The 19332-nt window shown below is 36.9% G+C and overlaps 1 protein-coding gene across 1 annotated transcript in view; it reads left to right on the top strand.

The window, feature by feature from the left end:
• Positions 1-19332, top strand: part of LOC133976594 (dedicator of cytokinesis protein 3-like) — a 162181-nt gene that overhangs the window by 111568 nt on the left and 31281 nt on the right. The window contains 1 exon segment of the mRNA XM_062414844.1: positions 2180-2304. Coding sequence (XP_062270828.1) covers positions 2180-2304 — 125 coding nt within the window.

Here is a 19332-nt window from a genome sequence, read left to right as displayed (position 1 = left end):
TAACAAATAAAATTCAGAAAAATATTTATAGATAGATAGATAGATAGATAGATAGATAGATAGATAGATAGATAGATAGATACATACATACATACATACATACATACATACATACATACATACATAGATAGATAGATAGATAGATAGATAGATAGATAGATAGATAGATAGATAGATAGATAGATAGATAGATAGATAGATAGATTCAGTATCCTACAGTGATGATGATGCATTGGCTTTTTACAGCTTGTCTATATTATGACTTTAGTGGTTTTATGACTGTTTCTCCAGCCTGCCTCCAACATGTAAAGCAAAAACACATATTGGAAAAGGATCATAGCATTTGTAACAATCTTGGCTGCATCCAGAGAGAGATAGACAGTTTATAATGTGTGGAAAGTTTGCCAAGTTGAAAGCTGTCTGTCTCTCTGGGTGCAGACATGTTTCCCATCACAAAACGAGGAGATGTCAGCTCCGATTAATTTTCTTTCTGTTGCTCCCGAAGGTCTTGTGTTGGCGCTGGATTGGCACATTATGCAACAGTAACAGATGGGCTGAAAGTTTAAAAAGTTTCACTTAGAGCAAATAAAGTATACTTAGCCTTCAAGTGCTGTAGTCTTCTCCCACATAACTGATAGAAAGTAACGTAGTGATGGCCCAGGAAGTTTCTGAACTATGTCTTCTGTACAACCCTTCCTCCAACATTACAATGAAAAACAAAAATGAAAGGGCTGCATTTTAGATGGTGTGTGTGTGTGTGTGTGTGCGTGTGTGTGTGTGTTGTGCTGGGAATGAGGCCATAGATCATTCTTAAGTACTTTGCACTTAAGTAGTTTGGTTTATGTGCAAAGCATCACTCAGTTTTTACACACAAACAGGGTACTTCTGTCACTTTTTGAACATACTAGACTGCTGAATGCTGCTTAACATTTTGTTTCAACAACATGAACAAAAAGCAAACTGGACGCGCTCATTAACAGATGTGGGGGATTTTAAAGGTTTCTTCTATTAGCACCCAGTCATTTTATTTTAAAGGAATAGTTAGATGTTTTCAGAAATGCATTTGTGCTGAGAGTTAGAGGAGAAGATTGATGCCATTCATGATGTTAACTATGGAGGCAAGTTGTGTTTTTACGGGGGAGTTACAGAGGAGTTATGTACTGTTTGGTACTATGCAGTGACTTCTTGCCATCACCGCTGGTTGCCTGGCAACCTCACAGTGACGACAAGACAACTGTGAGCCTACCTGTATTTTGACTGTCAATTTAACAATGGATAACCTTGTTACTTCAAACAGTTTCATGATGAACAGACCCAGTTCTCAGAGGGTTAGTGGTGAAGGGAGTGAACAACAGAAAGTGATGCTGCTGCATTCAAAAACACCAAAGGGATTAAAGCTGAGTTAAAAAAAACACCCATACATATATTGTATGCAGAAAATCTTTCACACCACTTTCACATACATTAATCATGTGTCACACACTCGTGCCCCCCCATCGGGCGGTGATGGAGCGAGTATTTAACTCTCGTCTTGATACATTGAGGGCGACATCTCCTCTATAAGGACGAGCCGACATGATGAATGGATCCACACACTTTAACACAGGTCATTAGTCTGGTGTATGTCAGAGGTGTTCAGCTTTAAATGTATGTGAGACACTTGTGTGTGTCTCCATCTGTGTTTGTGGACAAAGCATATTATACTATAGAGTATCCACATCTTTGTTACTGTAAGTGTTAGCAGGTATAAGTGATGACATGCATGTTTAAAAAAAGAAAATGATTATAAGGAGGAAGTGTGTTTATGCATTTATAATTGTTTTTTGATGCCTGGTACCTCCTCACAGTCTAAAATCACAGTTCAGCCTAATTGCTGCTTAATATCCTCCAGTACAGACTCATTGATGGTTCCTAAATCTCACCTTGTCATTAAGGGTTGACCAAGTCTTTACTGTTCCAGCCCTGCAGCCCTTAACTGATGGTAATTTGTGTATTTGTGTAACTCTTCTGGATTTTTAATTTACTTTTTAGTTTTAGTTTTTACTGTAAATCACTTAGTTTTGAAAGGTGGATTTATTATAAAATAACCAGAAATCTGTGCATGTTTCTCATATTTATATTATGTTTATTTCTCAGGTGATATGTGGAATAAATGTTTATGTGTCTGTCCTGGTTCCAGGTGACATCCGTAACGACTTGTATCTGACGCTGGAGCGAGGAGACTTTGAGAGAGGAGGGAAGAGCGTTCAGAAAAACATTGAAGTCACAGTTTATGTGCTCTACGCCGATGGAGAGATCCTTAAGGTAGGAAAGACAAGGTCCCACCATAAACACCTTGCATACAAGACACAGCTTTTTCTCATGTAGCACATGTGCTTTCTCGGTATGCCCAACCCATCACATTGGCTTCTTGGTATTTCCCCCCCGGTGGTTCGTCATTAAAGCTGCAGTCTGTAACTATTTTTGTGTTATATTTGCGAAAAATGTCATTATTCAAGGATTCAAGGATTTTACTTGTCATTCAGCTGTAGGTACATGAAAGAGCGAAATACAGTACTCAGGTTCCCTCTGAATTAAATTTATTTTAATATATAAATATATAAATTATGTATATACATATACACATATATCAATATACATATAAACATATAATACATATCTATATACACATATACATTTATGTATATCAGTGTGTATGTGGTGTTGTAACAAGGCACAGTGGTGCAGAGTTCATCAGTCTTACAGCATCCAGGAAGCAGCTGACAGTAGAATAAGATACAGATAAGCTGTAACAAAATCTCCTGTCTCTGGGTCCACCCAGTGGTTGTAAAAATGATTTGCCAGAATCCACAACTCACAAGTCAAACAACCAATCAGAGCCCGGGGGAGTGTCAATGACGCTGGTACACAAGCGTACATGCGCGTGCATTCACTCGGTCAAACAGGCTTCCTCTCTTACTGTGGGGACGAACTTTCACGTGCGTGCAGCGTGCACGGCAGGTTCATTTGTGGGGAGGGGCTTAGAAGGCAGGACTGCAGCACAGCAGAGAGGAAGAAGGTGGGACCTGGAGTCTGCACTCTTCAATTTTTCAATCTGTAGGAAATAAAAGAAAAATAGTTCAAAAACAATTTTTAGAGAGCTTTCACCGTCCTTAAAGAATACACATAACAACACATCTAAAAACAAATATAACCACTATGTTACATATTAATGGTCTAGGTGGGCTGTGTTGTGTCATGTGTTTTAAGAACTGATGAAGTCACCAGTGTTGTGCCACATGTGTAAACTGTGCACAGCCTCGCTTCCTACTGTGATATGATGGCAACTGACAGATTTTCCATCAGGCAGTGGATTTATCGTTTCCTTTTTATAGCCGTTACATTTGAGACAGAAACTAAGAGTGTTTGTCTCCTCCTGTGTGCACATATTCTCAGGTATGGACCTAAAGGCTGGCACTGTTGGTCATTTAGCCACACACTGGTTTGTACTTCACACTAGTCTTGATAGTGAGCTCATTTCTCTAGGCTGTAAATAAAAGGTAGTTTTCCTCTCTGTGCTGTGTGGGTTTTAGTTTGTTTTAATTTAAATTATTGTTACTCAGAGGAAAACTATTTAACAACCTTACTTTAGGCTCCCGTAACTTTTGATGGGAATGTTGACACTTTACAGACTAAACAATGAATCTTTTTCTTTTTTTTAATAATCAGAAAATCAATCAGTAACCCTCTAGCAGTGTTTGTTGTAGCCTTAGTCACTGACAGAAAACCCACCAGTAGAAGAATACTGCATAAAAAATTTAATGTCAGCTAATTTTTTTTTTCTTGGCCATCTTACCTCACTCCACGGCCACAGTCAACCTTTCATTAGCATCAGGGTCTTCATGTGACAGCTCTGACATCTTTACAGGATGGCCATTGGTGGTACTTTGGTCTTTGTGTCCTCTGCTCTCTGCATTGAGAAGAGTAAAGCTTTAATGCCCAAAGGAGTAATTTGGCTTCTACACAGCAGTCCATAATTAGAGATACACATGAATACAACAAGAACAAAAAATACTATACAATATATTTATCAAACACCTTTGCTAAGAGTGAATCCTCAAAAAGTAATTAGGAATACAGCAGTCATAGGACACACAAATGTGCGAGGCTCACATGTGGCTTTGAAATGTTCATCATCTAAATATACAGTTATATAATGGATGTAGAAAACACTACAGATAAAGTTGCACAAAATCAAGTAAAACATGTCTGATCTATTCCTAAGATTGATCCTTCAGTATTAAGACAGATACCACATGAATAAATGTAATGTCAGAGAGCTTTTTGATATGACAAAAACAAGACTCAAAGTATAAACTATGTTGCTGCACATTATGGATACTGAAAGCCAGCCATTGTTTAAACATTACCTTTTCTGTTGAACTTGAAGTATACCACAGTTCCACCAATTCCGACAGCTCCGACAGCACATCCAACAAGAAGACCAATCCCAAGCATGATGACATCACGGACGCTTAGACCTGATGCTTCACATTTCTCAAACATTTTCTCTGAAACACATAATCAAAGTAAATGTAACTGCACATTACATTTGTGCATTTAACCTAAATAAAGAAAAAATAATTAGGACAACACATGCATGCCTAAACTGATTTGCATTAAATCACATTGATTTAAAGAATCACTCTGAGGAGTCTCACCAGGCACAGTGATCTCAGCTTTAACAGTGTGGCTGATGGCCTCCTGCGTGGCAACACAGATGAAGTGGTTGCTTTTGGTCTGCGTCACAATAGTTGGGAGAGTAACGTAGTAGAGTCTTCCATTTTTCAACACTTGTGACTCATCAGACTCGAGGACTTTTCCATCACTGTCCTGCCAGTGTAGCTTTGGCTGTGGAGAAGCACCTAGAACCTCGCACGTCAGCAGCACCCCGTCATCTGTGGCGTTACCCATCATAGTGTACGGCTTTGGAGATGCTCCTGTGAACATATGAATGAATATAAAATGTCATTATGTGACGTGCATACATGAAATGCAGTGTGCTTAAGATATTTAAAAACAAAACAAAACAACAGAGCAGCAGAGAGAAATTATTGCAAAAATGTACCAATTCATTTTTCAAAATAACCTACCTTTATATTTTACATTTTCACCAGACAAATTTAGTGCTCTTTTATTTTTAATAAAAAAAAAAAAAGATATATTATTATTATTTTATTTGTATCAGGCTTTTCTGTTCAAGTAACGAAACAAGGGCGTTCAAAAACTCTGTAGAGATTAATTCATCTGAAAAATACTTACAACATAATACTACTAACATTTCATATACCTCAACAAGATCGTCATCAACAACATACAATACATCATAAAACACATTAACCTAAACCACCACCATGGGTTGGGTGTATATTTGTTATGTTTACTAAGAACTTTAAAGTGTCACTGATTGTAATGATTTCACTGACATCTAAATTTGCAATGTATGTCGTCACCATGCCTCACAATATTAACTTCATGTAGAGGGCAAAAGGGAATGAAGACAGGTGATAGAGCAGCATACTGAGCAGAGTTTACGCTTGCCGGTAATATTCCAGACCTCCGACCATACAGAACAACTACGGGTCACATGGTTTAAAAAAAAACTTTTTCAGTCTCAGGAGAGTTTTTTTGTGTAAGAACGTGGTTCTGATTACTGTGCTGTGCTAGCTTGTTGTTGCAACGTCTTGACTCCTTTGTACATTACTTAAAGACTGTGTAAAGTGAATTCAGACATTTTCTTCTAAACACATTAAATAGGTCATAAATGTATTTCTAAAAAAGGTGTAAAAAGCATTTCAACCATTTAGATTTGGATTGTGGAGCTAGGCTTCACAAACTGTGTTTCAACATTTCTGTGTCTGGATTTAATGGGCGGGTCTTAGAATCACCGCCGCGTTACGTAAACCAGCGGTGTTAACCAATAGCACGGTTACACACCGGAGCATAAACCCGCCCCTGCTGCTGTAGAGGTATAAATACATTCAGCGCACACTACTACTACTACAGTCTACAGTTAGCCAGTTAGCTGAGTTAGCCGCCGAGCTAGCAGCTGAGTTAGCAGCAGAAAGCTCTCAGACCTAGCGTCCATGTTTCTGGTAGAGATGGTGACTTTGATTGACAGGTGACATTTGGTAGGGGGCGGGGCTTCAGCTGACTCGGCGGGCACTCCCACAGCGTTTGGGAGCAGAGAAAAAGGTTGATTTTTACACAACTTTGAAGCCTAATTTCATATATTTGGCGATTTTTTAATCATTCAAATTTGGCAGGGTGGTTAACAACACACTTTTCTGTGGTATGTCAAACTCAGAACACATTTTTATTCTTACTTTACACAGACTTTAAGTATAAAGTCAAGTGGTTGTGATGGAGGTTAATAGCCTGCATGCTGTAGCTACCTGGGCTGCACCATATCACCACTCAGAACTATTTTACACTACATAACAATATTCACACACATTAATATAATGATGGCACAGCCTTCGGGAGCAATTTCATTTTCCGTATCTTGCACAAGGACACTGTCTGGGATCTACCACCTGCTGCACCTCCTGAACCACAGACCCCCCCCACATCCTATATGTATCCACATCTGGTCTCTTAAAATGATAATACTCAACTCTCTGATCAAATATATCACAGGTGCCAGGCTGACAAAAATAATTGGGTTTTTTCTTACATTTTGATATAATTCATCACATCTTTATTATCTGCATAGTTCTGCTCTTGATTCTGTGCACCACCCCACTGAAATATGCGCTCTTGTGTATTTGGTCAAATATCACTGTAACAGTTTTGATGCCTTTAACACAGACCATAGATCATTAAATCAAACTATGAAATGTATTCATATAGATAGTATCGTATCTACCTGTATAATCATGTGAGGAGGGTATCTGAGGTATGGTTAGTGATACACTGCTGTTCCTATGATACCCAGGCCTAGAGAACCAGGTATAACACACACATTGCAGATTTAGAAATCAGTGACACCATCAAAATCAGGACTCACCAGGGATGTTATCAGCTGTTCTGTCCTTTAAAGTTGGTCCTTAAAAAGGCAAAAATACAACAGTCACAGTCTGTCAGAGCCATAAACATGGAACCTACAGTACCAGTCAAATACATCTAAGCTTAGAGTCTCAGCTCATCTGCTCCATCTGCACAGCATCGTCTTGTTTTGTTAACGTAGAACTTCCTAAACCACCTTTGGATGTGTAAACTTAGAAGAGGTGTGCACATTAAACTACATCACCACTCTGTATATTTCTATCTCTTCTCACTATCACTACATATCTAAAATAAGGTGTTAAATTCTTATTAACATGTATTTTCAGCACACAAGTATGTTGTTAAAGGATGTTTTTTGAAAAGGAATCAAGGAGAGACAGAGAGCATCAGCAGATCAATAGAAGAGTAACATATTATATTATGTATGTAAATATTTATATTTTTATCCTAAAAACATCTTACTTTTTTCTGTGAGGTTTCCTTGTATGAGTGTACAAATTCAGATTCATCAACCTCTCCTAAGTGCCTGAAAATGTCATAAATAGTTTTTTCATCCATGGATGTATAAGAGCTGGATACTGGACCAAAAATGGCGCATACGTGAACAAAGTTTCTAGTTTTAAGAGGGATTCCTCTAATATATAGTCTGTCCTTATGTATATTAATGGGGTGAACAGGTGTTAATTTGACGCACATGATGCTGCTTTTGACAAATCTGAAATAAACAAACAAACAAACAAAAAAACACTGTGGCTAATAAATATTTATGACTTCAGAAAAACTAAAGTATGTATAAGCATGTCCTCTGAAGACTTTGTCTGTGTTACATGTTGGATTTAAATGTTAAAATAAAGTTTCGGTGTTGCCAGTATGCAAAAAACTGGAATGCTCAATATCTATCAATAACAATGATTTAGATGAACAGTTTAATGAAAGCACTCACTGACAACAAGCTGTACGATGGATACGATGGATCCTTCCTGAAGATCTGGAAATATACAGGTGTAGTTTCCACTGTCAGCCACCTTCGTATTACTGATGATTATGGAGGCGTTTCCTGATGTCAGCTCATTTTGAAAATGTGAGACTCGTTCTTTGTACTGCTGATCTTGACCGTTATTGTTGTGATCGCCTCGATCATAGAAGAACACCTCCGTCTGGGGGTCTTTCTTCCAGTCAAACCTGTCTGATGTAATGTCCTCCTTGGTGCTGACTGAACAGGGTAATATAGCATCACTGCCTTCATCAATGATCAACAGGGTGTCAGTTTGACCTGGGAGACAAAATCATGTTTTAATCAACATGTTTAAGTAGAGTGTAATCAGTTTGCCAGAATTATACTTTTCAATAACTCTGTAACACCAGTTTACAATCATTTTACTACTCATCAACCAGCATAATAACCAATATCTTCTGATTCATCTCTAAACTTGTATGTTATTGTTTTCTTATTGTTGTTTATATAAAGTGGTTGTTTACATTAACAATCTTGCTCCATCACTGCTTTAACTGTTTCAAACAACCTGTCGAGCTGGCTCAACACTGACGGCCTCAATTATATATTCAATCTATTTGATGAATTTAGTAATATGCTATCGTACAAACACTTTATGTTTGGACAGTTTTTCTAGCCCCTGTAGAGAATTTAACTCTTTGATTTGTGCTATCCCTAATAAATTACTTAAACTAAGCTACAGCTATGGTGACAATCAATCAAACTTTATTTATACAGCACCTTTCATACAGACTAGTGTAGTTCAAAGTGTTTTACAGTTAGCTGACTGACAGGCTGATAAGACAGAACAAGTGACAAAATAAAAAAAAAAAAATAAAAAAAATAATAATGATGATATGTATTTTTTTAAAGGAATAAGAAGGAAAAGTACAATTTAAAGACAAAAACTGTGACTAATGCATGCAAGTTAAAAAATGAAAATGTTTTAAAAATAAAATAAAATAAGTAATAATTAATAATTAAATAGATAAAAAATATTTTGACTTAAGTACTGCATAACAAAGAAAGCTAAAGAAATAAACTTCAAAATTCTATACAAAATGTATCCCAAAAATAATTATATAATTATTTATCCCAATTTTTTTAAATTAATAAACAAAGAAATTCTATAACACTTCACATTTACTCTTCAAATTGGACTCTTTATTTAAATCTCTCCATTACTAAATAATAAGAAAAGAATTAAATGAATAAATCCCTATGAAACACTATTCCCTGAGCCCCCCAATTTTATTTATTTATTTAATTTTTATTATATTTTGTTATCTTCATATTTAATTTTTTATGACACAGTTTAAACTGACTGTATGCGTTCCACTGTTATTTAAAAGTAAAATAATAATAATACTATAAAATAAAAACTGAATGAATGAATGAATGAATGAATGAATGAATAAGTGTTTGATAAACTGTACTGCACTGCACTGACAATAGGATCTGTCATCATCTTCCTGACTCTGTTATCATCAACAGCAGTAGGTTATTGGTAGGATAAGGTGGTTGGAGTTACAGATAGAAATGCTGATAGATAATGAGAGATAGCGATAGATACTGAGAGATAGCGATAGATACTGAGAGAGATAGCGATAGATACTGAGAGATAGCGATAGATACTGAGAGAGATAGCGATAGATACTGAGAGATAGCGATAGATACTGAGAGAGATAGCGATAGATACTGAGACATAGCGATAGATAATGAGAGATAGCGATAGATACTGAGAGATAGCGATAGATACTGAGAGATAGCGATAGATAATGAGAGATAGCGATAGATACTGAGACATAGCGATAGATACTGAGAGATAGCGATAGATACTGAGAGATAGCGATAGAGAGTTGAACTGTCTCTCACCTTTTCCTGATGCAGCAGCAGCCAGCGAGAGGAGACATGCGTAAAACATGAGATGCTGCATGGTTGCAAAGTTGAGATTTCTATGTCTAATAACTCCGGTTTATGAGCAATATCCCAAACCAGCGCTTCACCTCTCTGACGACTGACGTAGAAAGTTGTTTTTGGGGGATTCGAGCTGTTTTCGTTCTTACGAAACTTAACTCTGCAACAAGTAAACTTCCTGATCCCAGCCACTACCCTAGCCGCTTGACACGAGTATCCTACTGTGTTCCTGGAAAATTCCAGAGGCGGGGCCTTGTGAGGGGGGGGGCGTTACTTTTTTATTTCACAAAAAGTAACACAGCTGCAGACGCTAAGGAGAGAGAAGCGGCATGGGAGAAAACTGCTGCCCGAGTCAATTCTTAAGTTTTCACTCCCCTGACTTAACTTACCTCACTTAAAAAAGTGAAAAAGTGGTGTAACGTATTTGGAAGCAGCAAAAAATGAAATAAAAAAACATAATTCAGAAAAGCAAGGCACATTTGCTGGGCTATGATTGTACCTCGCTTTGATTTTATTCATAGTTGACGTAGGCTATTAAACAAAGTAAATATTAATTCAGTGGCTACTTCAACATGTAGTAATTTAAACACCCAACAGAAAGCTGCTTAACACACTGTCCTCTCATCTAATAACCTGCTTAGTAGATTAACATTTTACACTATTTTAACACTTTTATTTAACACAATTTTACATATTATACATATTGGAGTCATTGATTATAAGACTAACATGTGACGATGTGTACATGAATATTAAATAAAATACTTCCTAAAAATTAGATTAACAAGAAGGCAGATATGGCCGGACAATGTTAAGAAAGGATTGAGTGTAATGAACAGTGATACCGTTCTAACAGATATTCATCTCGGAATGAAAGCACATCCAATTGAGCCCTGAGTACATCTCCCGACATAAGCCATTGCGAATTAATTCTGCCTCGATATGTATCGGATTGCGAAGAAACGGACAACCCATGTCTGGCAGCTTGCTTTAGGTGGGAGGAGACCGGTAGAAACTCCGGGTTTCTTACAGAAAACCTGCCAGCGAGCAGGCTATGCTCACAGAGTCCGTTACCATGGTGACTGACTCAGAGTTTCAGTTACCATGGTGACTGACTCAGCGTTTCAGTTACCTCTCTTTCTGGAACGGATAACACGGAGTTTCCCTCATCTCAGGGTTAACGTACTCTGAGTTTTCACATAACCCGCTTTCTGGAATACCCCCCAGTTCATAAATAAAACGGTTTCAATATAAAATAATATAAATAAAGAATAAAAAAGTAAATAAATAAAAATGATATAAGTGACAGACATCTTCAATTAAAACATTCATATCATAGATTTCAATGACAGACATACTTTTCTTATTTGTTATATTTAGAGACTCAAAATAATATTTTATTCCAATTAAAAATAACTTAAATGATGGGCTTGTTTTTTAGATTTTGGCCTTGTGGATATGACATTTCCCCAACCAAATAAAGGTTTACAATGTTACAAATATTGTTATTTAGAAAAACATAACCGGAAATAACTTTTTTTCCATAAATACAAATCTTATTTGAAGTATTGTTTATAATGTAACTTTCCAAATCCTTCCAAAATGTGACACAAAATGAACAATTACAAAATAAATGAACATCCTCTTTTTCAGTTTCACAAAAAGAGAGAGTTTCTAAAAATCTAGAAAGGTAAATATTTGTTGGATCGGGAACCTTTTTTTCCTGGAGAATCTCAGAAGAGCCACATAAAGATGGTTACAAGAATTTGGATATTTAACTTACAGTTAATGCCCAACCCATCACATTGGCTTCTTGGTATTGCCCCCCCCCCCCCCCCCCCCCCAGTCTGTAACCATTTTTGTGTTTATATTTTTATTTCAATATTCAAGGATTCAAGGATTTTACTTTTCGTTCAGCTGTAGGTACATGAAAGAGCGGAATACAATACTCAGGGATCCCGGTGAATTCAATATAAATGTATTTTAATATAAAAATATATAATCAGAGGTGGACAGAGTACACAGCTTCACTACTTGAGTAAAAGTACAGATACTCAAATATTACTCCAATACAAGTAAAAGTAGCTTAGTCAAAATATTACTTCAGTAAAAGTATACCAGAAAATCTCAGGAAACACAGGAAAGGAACGTAGCTTAATTCTCTCTCTCTGTATATGTTAACTGAAAAAAAACATTGTCAAGTTCAGTACTGATTTCCCACACTGTTACGGAACACTGTCTTCAATTCTCTCGCTGTCTATCAAAGACAAACCATACACCAATCAGCAGAAACAGTAAACAACAAAACAAAAATATATAAATAAATAAAAATCTCATCTTCACATACTGATAGGCATTACAGTATCTCAGGCTCAGTGTGTATGTGGTGTTGTAACAAGCACAGTGGTGGCAGAGTTCATCAGTCTTACAGCATCCAGGAAGCAGCTGACAGTAGAATAAGATACAGATAAGCTGTAACAAAATCTACTGTCCTTGGGTCCACCCAGTGTGTTGTAAAAATGATTTGCCAGGAATCCATTCGCTTCCCGAGTAAAACAACCAATCAGAGCCCGGGGGAGTGTCAATGACGCTGGTACACTGGAAATAAAAGAAATAGTTCAAGAACAATTTTTAGAGAGCTTTCACCATCCTCAAATAATACACATAACAACACATCTAAAAACAAATATAACCACTATGGTACATATTAATGGTCTAGGTGGGCTCAGTAATGTCATTCTTAATCTGTTGGTTTCATTTTTTCGACCACACGGACCTAACACCTAACACTATCTCTTCCATAGATCCTTATCATGTACTCTACCAGGCAGTAGTTCTTAGACAGAAACTAAGAGTGTCTCCTCCTGTGTGCACATATTCTCAGGTATGGACCTAAAGGCTGGCACTGTTGGGTCATTTAGCCACACACTGGTTTGTACTTCACACTAGTCTTGATAGTGAGCTCTTTTCTCTAGGCTGTAAATAAAAGGTAGTTTTCCTCTCTGTGCTGTGTGGGTTTTAGTTTGTTTTAATTTAAATTATTGTTACTCAGAGGAAAACTATTTAAAACCTTACTTTAGGCTCCCGTAACTTTTGATGGGAATGTTGACACTTTACAGACCTAAACAATGAATCTTTTCTTTTTTTTAATAATCAGAAAATCAATCAGTAACCCTCTAGCAGTGTTTGTTGTAGCCTTAGTCACTGACAGTAAACCCACCAGTAGAAGAATACTGCATAAAAAATTTAATGTCAGCTATTTTTTTTTTCTTGGCCATCTTACCTCACTCCACGGCCACAGTCAACCTTTCAATAGCATCAGGGTCTTCATGTGACACATCTGACATCTCTACAGGATGGCCATTGGTGGTACTTTGGTCTTTGTGTCCTCTGCTCTCTGCATTGAGAAGAGTAAAGCTTTAATGCCCAATAGGAGTAATTTGGCTTCTACACAGCAGTCCATAATTAGAGATACACATGAATACAACAAGGGCAAAAAATATTATACAATATATTTATCAAACACCTTTGCTAAGAGTGAATCCTCAAAAAGTAATTAGGAATACAGCAGTCATAGGACACACAAATGTGCAAGGCTCACATGTGGCTTTGAAATAGAAAACACTACAGATAAAGTTGCACAAAATCAAGTAAAACATGTCTGATCTATTCCTAAGATTGATCCTTCAGTATTAAGACAGAGACCACATGAATAAATGTAATGTCAGAGAGCTTTTTGATATGACAAAAACAAGACTCAAAGTATAAACTATGTTGCTGCACATTATGGATACTGAAAGCCAGCCATTGTTTTAACATTACCTTTTCTGTTGAACTTGAAGTATATCACAGTTCCACCAATTCCGACAGCTCCGACAGCACATCCAACAAGCAGACCAATCCCAAGCATGATGACATCACGAACGCTTATACCTGGTGTTTCACATTTCTCTGAAACTAATAAAAGTAAATGTAAACTGCGCGTCATGTAAAGCACTGTGAACATTGACAACACAGATACAGCATTTACAGGTGTGCATTTTACTTAAATAAAGAAAAATGAATTAGGGCAACACATGCATGCCTAAACTGATTTGCATTAAATCATTAAATTAAATCATATTGGGGTGAACAGGTGTTAATTTGATGCAAACAAACAAAAAAACACTGTGGCTAATTAAATATTTATGACTTCAGACAAACCTTTGCAATATACACCCAAACCAGTATGCAAAACATCTGAAATGCTCAATATCTGGGTCAATGACATATAAGGATTTTCAACAACTCAATTTTAAATAATAAAAACCAGCATATCTAATGCAGTAGTTCAAACATTCAGAATGTTGTGTACCTGAAGATTCATATTACAATTTGAAAGTGATTTTAGTGGGTTTTTCAAGATTAATTGGCACTGGCCTTAAAAAAAAGTCATTTGGTGCGACCATGATTCATCTTGAAATATCTTATATAAATAAAAGACCATCATTTACAAAGATTTAAAAAAAATGCAAATACTTTGTTTCCAAACACTTTATATTACTGAAAACTTGTAAAAAAAGATGTGAAGCGTGTTAACTAAATTAATTTATTTCAAGATGAATCATGGTCGCACCACATGACTCTTTTTAAAGGCCAGTGCAAATTAATCTTGAAAAACCCACTAAAATCACTTAATTTCAAATGTATAATATGGATCTTCAGGTACACAACATTCTGAATGTTTGAACTACTGCATTAGATATGCTTGTTTTTATTATTCTATAATTGAGTTGTTCTAAATCCTTATACGTCATTGACCCATCTATCAATAACAATGATTTAGATTAACAGTTTAATGAAAGCACTCACTGACAACAAGCTGTACGATGGATACGATGGATCCTTCCTGAAGATTTGGAAATATACAGGTGTAGTTTCCACTGTCAGCCACCTTAGTATTACTGATGATTATGGAGGCGTTTCCTGATGTCAGCTCATTTGGAAAATGTTCAACTCGTCCTTTGAACTGCTGATCCTGCCCATCACGACCTTTATTGTAGTGATCGCCTTGATCATAGAAGAACACCTCCGTCTGACGGTCTTTCTTCCAGTCAAACACCTTTGTTGTAATGTCCACCTCGGTGCTGACTGAACAGGGTAATATGACGTCACTGCCTTCATCAATGATCAACTGGGTGACAGTTTGACCTGGAAGATAAAACATGTAATCGACATGTTTAAGTAGAGTGTAATCAGTTTGAGGGCCAACATTACTTTTCAGTAACTCTGAAACACCAGTTTATAAGCAGTTTGCTGCTCATCAACCAGCATATATTCCAAAATCTTCCAATTCATCAGTCTCTAAACTGGTATGTTATGTAGGGATCGACCAATACTGTTATTTCAGGCACATAACCAATACTGCAGCCTTTTTTTATTTGTAGTAAATGTTAAAGTTGTTATGTCAAATTTTACAGCAATACAACCCAGAACCCTGTTTTTGCTATTTAACTATACAGAAACTTATGCTGCTACTTCCTACATATACAGAAGTAAACTCCTAAATCTTATTTTTTATCTTACTGTCTATCTATTCTATTTTTTTTTTTTAAATATATATTAGTAAATGTAAATCTGTTGTGCCTGTGCACTTTATCTGTTTCACCATGGGATAGTGAGAAACGTCTTCTCGATTCCTTTGTATGCCTTAACATGTGAAGAAATTGACAATAAAGCTGACTTTGACTTTGACTTTGAACACAGTGAAGTTCGATTCAAATCATTAGTAAAAAAAACAACAACATCTCTTTAACAGAAACAATGAAATATGTAGGCGTTAATAGGATTAAGTTAGAGATATTGCATATCATAAATATATAAAAATATATTTTTTTTAAACTGAAAATAAATAGTGATAAATAGCTATAGTTATAATATTGTATTGATTATCATGTATGCATATGTATTGATTGTTAATGGTCGCAGGTATAGATGTGTATGCGCGTCAAACAATGAGAGAGCGTTAAGTTTGGTGGTGGCTGCTTTACATCACAAAAGGGAGCTTTCTTAAAATAATAAAACATGCCAATCCCTGTAATATGAAAGTGACTAATAAACAATACTAAATACAATACTAAACCATACTGCTAGCTTCTGCCCAAGTAGTTTCCAACAAGTCAGACAGTCTAAAGTAAAGAGAAGTTTTCTTACCGCTTCTATCGGCCGACGATCCTGCAAGAAGCGCCAGTAGAGAGAGACACACAAGCTGTTGCATAGTTGTTAACTTGACCGTGTTTACAATACCAGTGTGTGACATCAGAAAGCAATGCTGCACTTCTCTTTAACGTAACGTAATTGTTTCGATGCCCCAAAACAGCTGGAGTTGCTCTATATATACAGTGTACATGATAGGCTGACCAAACGTCCTCTTTTCTCCGGACATGTCCACTTTTTACGTCCCGTCCGGGTTTTTTTTATTAATTGATGATAATGTCCGGTTTTCCATATGTGTGTGTGTATGTGTGTGTGTCCCCTCCCACGGTTGTCATTGTGGTTTAGCGTGTGTGACTTAATCCCCGAGATGCTGCCCTGTGGGCGGATTTCCAAAACTCACACCAGGAAAGCAGCAGACACGCTGCGGTGCAGTTGAAGCGTTCAAGATGCTGTGACCATATTTGGATTTCCAAAAAAGCGGACACTCGGCCCGGTCACGAGATAGCCTACTTAAATGATACTCGCAGTTTACTCAAAGATTCCTTATAATTTTAATATATTTAAAGTTTATATGAATGGATAGAATATTTTGTTATATTACAAAATAATATCTCTCAAAGACAGAAATTCAGATAGGCTTCTCAGAGGTTACTCAGTAACCTCTGAGAAGCCTATCTGAATTCTCAGAATTATATATTATATATATTTTTTTTTTTTTTTTTTTTTTTACAATTGAGGCATAATAAAGAAAGTCCAGTAACCGTTACTGGACTTTCTTTATTATGCCTCAATTGTAAAAAAAAAAAAATATATATATATATATATATATATATATATATATATATATATAAATGTAAAATAAACGTAAAATCTCTGGAATAAAATAATGATAGAAATAATGTCTCTTCTGTGTTAGAAAAATCAACTAGTAGAATAATAGCTCTCTTTCAAGTCTTAGTGGACAAATAAATAAATAAATAATATGAAATAATGTTCTAAATAATACCTCTTCTGTATTAGAAAATCCAACTTTAACAAAATATTTCTCACATAATTTTCAGTGTAATGTAAAATAATAAAAAGTACCCTCACAAGATATTACTTCAACAAACAAAAAACAAAATCTTTAGTTATCTTCTTCATCCTCCTTGTCTACCCATCCATATTTTGCTGTAGAGCGGATTTTTCCCAGCAGTTTTCGGTTGCTCAACAAATAAACGTGAAAGTCTTTGGAAGAATATTCCTTAAAATTGTATTGCACAAATAGAATCCCCTTCAGTGATGCAACAGAGAGCTGGTTCCTCTCCTTTGTCCGCTGGCTCTGCATCAGTGAGAAAACCCTCTCAACATTTGCATTGTGAGAAGGAAGTGCAAAGACAAACTATGCAATCTTCAGTAGTTCTGAGTAACATGCAATGCTTTTGGCCTTCTCAAAATATTTGGTCCATTTCTGGTGCACCTGCAGGCCAATGAACTCCTCATCACTGTTGCACCTTTCTGTGAATGTCTTCAGATTGGTGACCTGGTCAAAACACTTGACATCATCAATTGGCACCCCCTTCTCTCCAAGGTACTTGATGCAGGCCTCCACATCATTCCAATCTGGTGGCTCAGTCAGATCCATCCACATAAATGTCGAGAACTCTTCCATGGGAGTCATCCACTTCTCCAGATACTCCAGACATGCACTGTACAAGGCCCCCAAGATTCTCAGTGCGCACAGTGTAAATGTGGATGCACTGGTAGATTTTGAACATGATATTCTCAAGGTCAACATCTATTGTGTCTGCCCCATGATGAACACAATTATTCAATATGTGTGCTGGGCGACCCACACCGATCAGAGTCTTGTTCTGCAGCAACCTCTTCAAATTTGCACACACATTATTTCCCTCTTCATTTCATCGCATTCCCCCCAAATTTGTGTTGCAGTTGTCGCCAGTAAATGCATGTTTCAGACAAATTGTTTTTTGCCAGTGTTTCAGTGAGGTATTTTGCAATGGTTTTTGCTGTCTCATTAGGTGTGTCTTAAACCTCAATTAATTTTGTTTGCACACCACCTTTATTCAAGTCAAGGTACTGGATTATGATTGGGAATATTTTCACTGCTCCGTGGTTACTCCCGTCTGTAGAGACACCACAGTACTGGATTTCTTTGAGTGCTTCATATGCAACTTCAACCGAGTGGGGCGCTATAACACCATTCACAATGGCTTCGGTCTTAGTGCGGGCACTACTTAACTTCTTGGCGGTGTCAGAGCCTGGAAATGCCGTTTTTAACAAGACACTAGTGCAATCCATAGACCTGTAGCTGTGGTGGTGTTTCACAGTATGAAATGCCAACGCACCCTCCGCTGCATTTACAGCATCCTCTGTTTTTCCAGGTTTCACAAAGAACTCTTTGTCAACTTTGCTGAACTACTCTCACCTCGCACTGCTTTTTTATGTTTCTCTGTGTCCGTATGAGCTGTGAGGTCCCCGGCACCTTTATTGGACACAGACACATATGTACCAGCTTTGCACACGGTGCACTCAGCCTCCCATATGTCACGACCGGGTCGGTAAACTGGGGATTTTTTTCACAGTTCATCTGTGAACGCTTCAGCTGCACCGCCGGTGTCTGCTGCTTTCTTGTTGTGAGTTTTGGAAATCCGCCCACAGGGCAGCATCTCGGGGATTAACACACGCTAACCCAAACAATGACAACCGGGGGAGGCGGGGCACATATACACACATATACACACACAGAAGGAAAACCGGACATTATCATCAATTAATAAAAAAACCCCGGACGGGACGTAAAAAGTGGACATGTCCTTGGAAAAGAGGACGTTTGGTCAGCCTAATATGGATGTAGAATGGGATGTCATAAAAAACTCCTGTTGGTGTAAAGGAAGGTGTCCCAATACTTTAGATTATTTTATTGTTTCAAGCTTTCTATTTCCACTCTGGTTTTAAAACAAAGCTTCTAAAAAAACAGATTGTGTACGACACTAAACACATAGTGATGATTTTACACTCTGACTCCATCAGTGTAGCTCAGAATAATGTGAAACAACTGTGTGATGAGGACTGGATATAAATAAATAAAAGACACATTTTCTGAACAGTTTTCTATCTGGTATTGTATAAGCTTATATATCTTGAATATGTAGGTTCTCTTTATTTCTTTGTTATTT

This window comes from Scomber scombrus, chromosome 3 (assembly GCF_963691925.1).
Source record: "Scomber scombrus chromosome 3, fScoSco1.1, whole genome shotgun sequence".
Lineage (NCBI taxonomy): Eukaryota > Metazoa > Chordata > Actinopteri > Scombriformes > Scombridae > Scomber > Scomber scombrus.
Note: the sequence above shows the minus strand (reverse complement) of the source record. Positions and strands in the feature narration are given on the sequence as shown.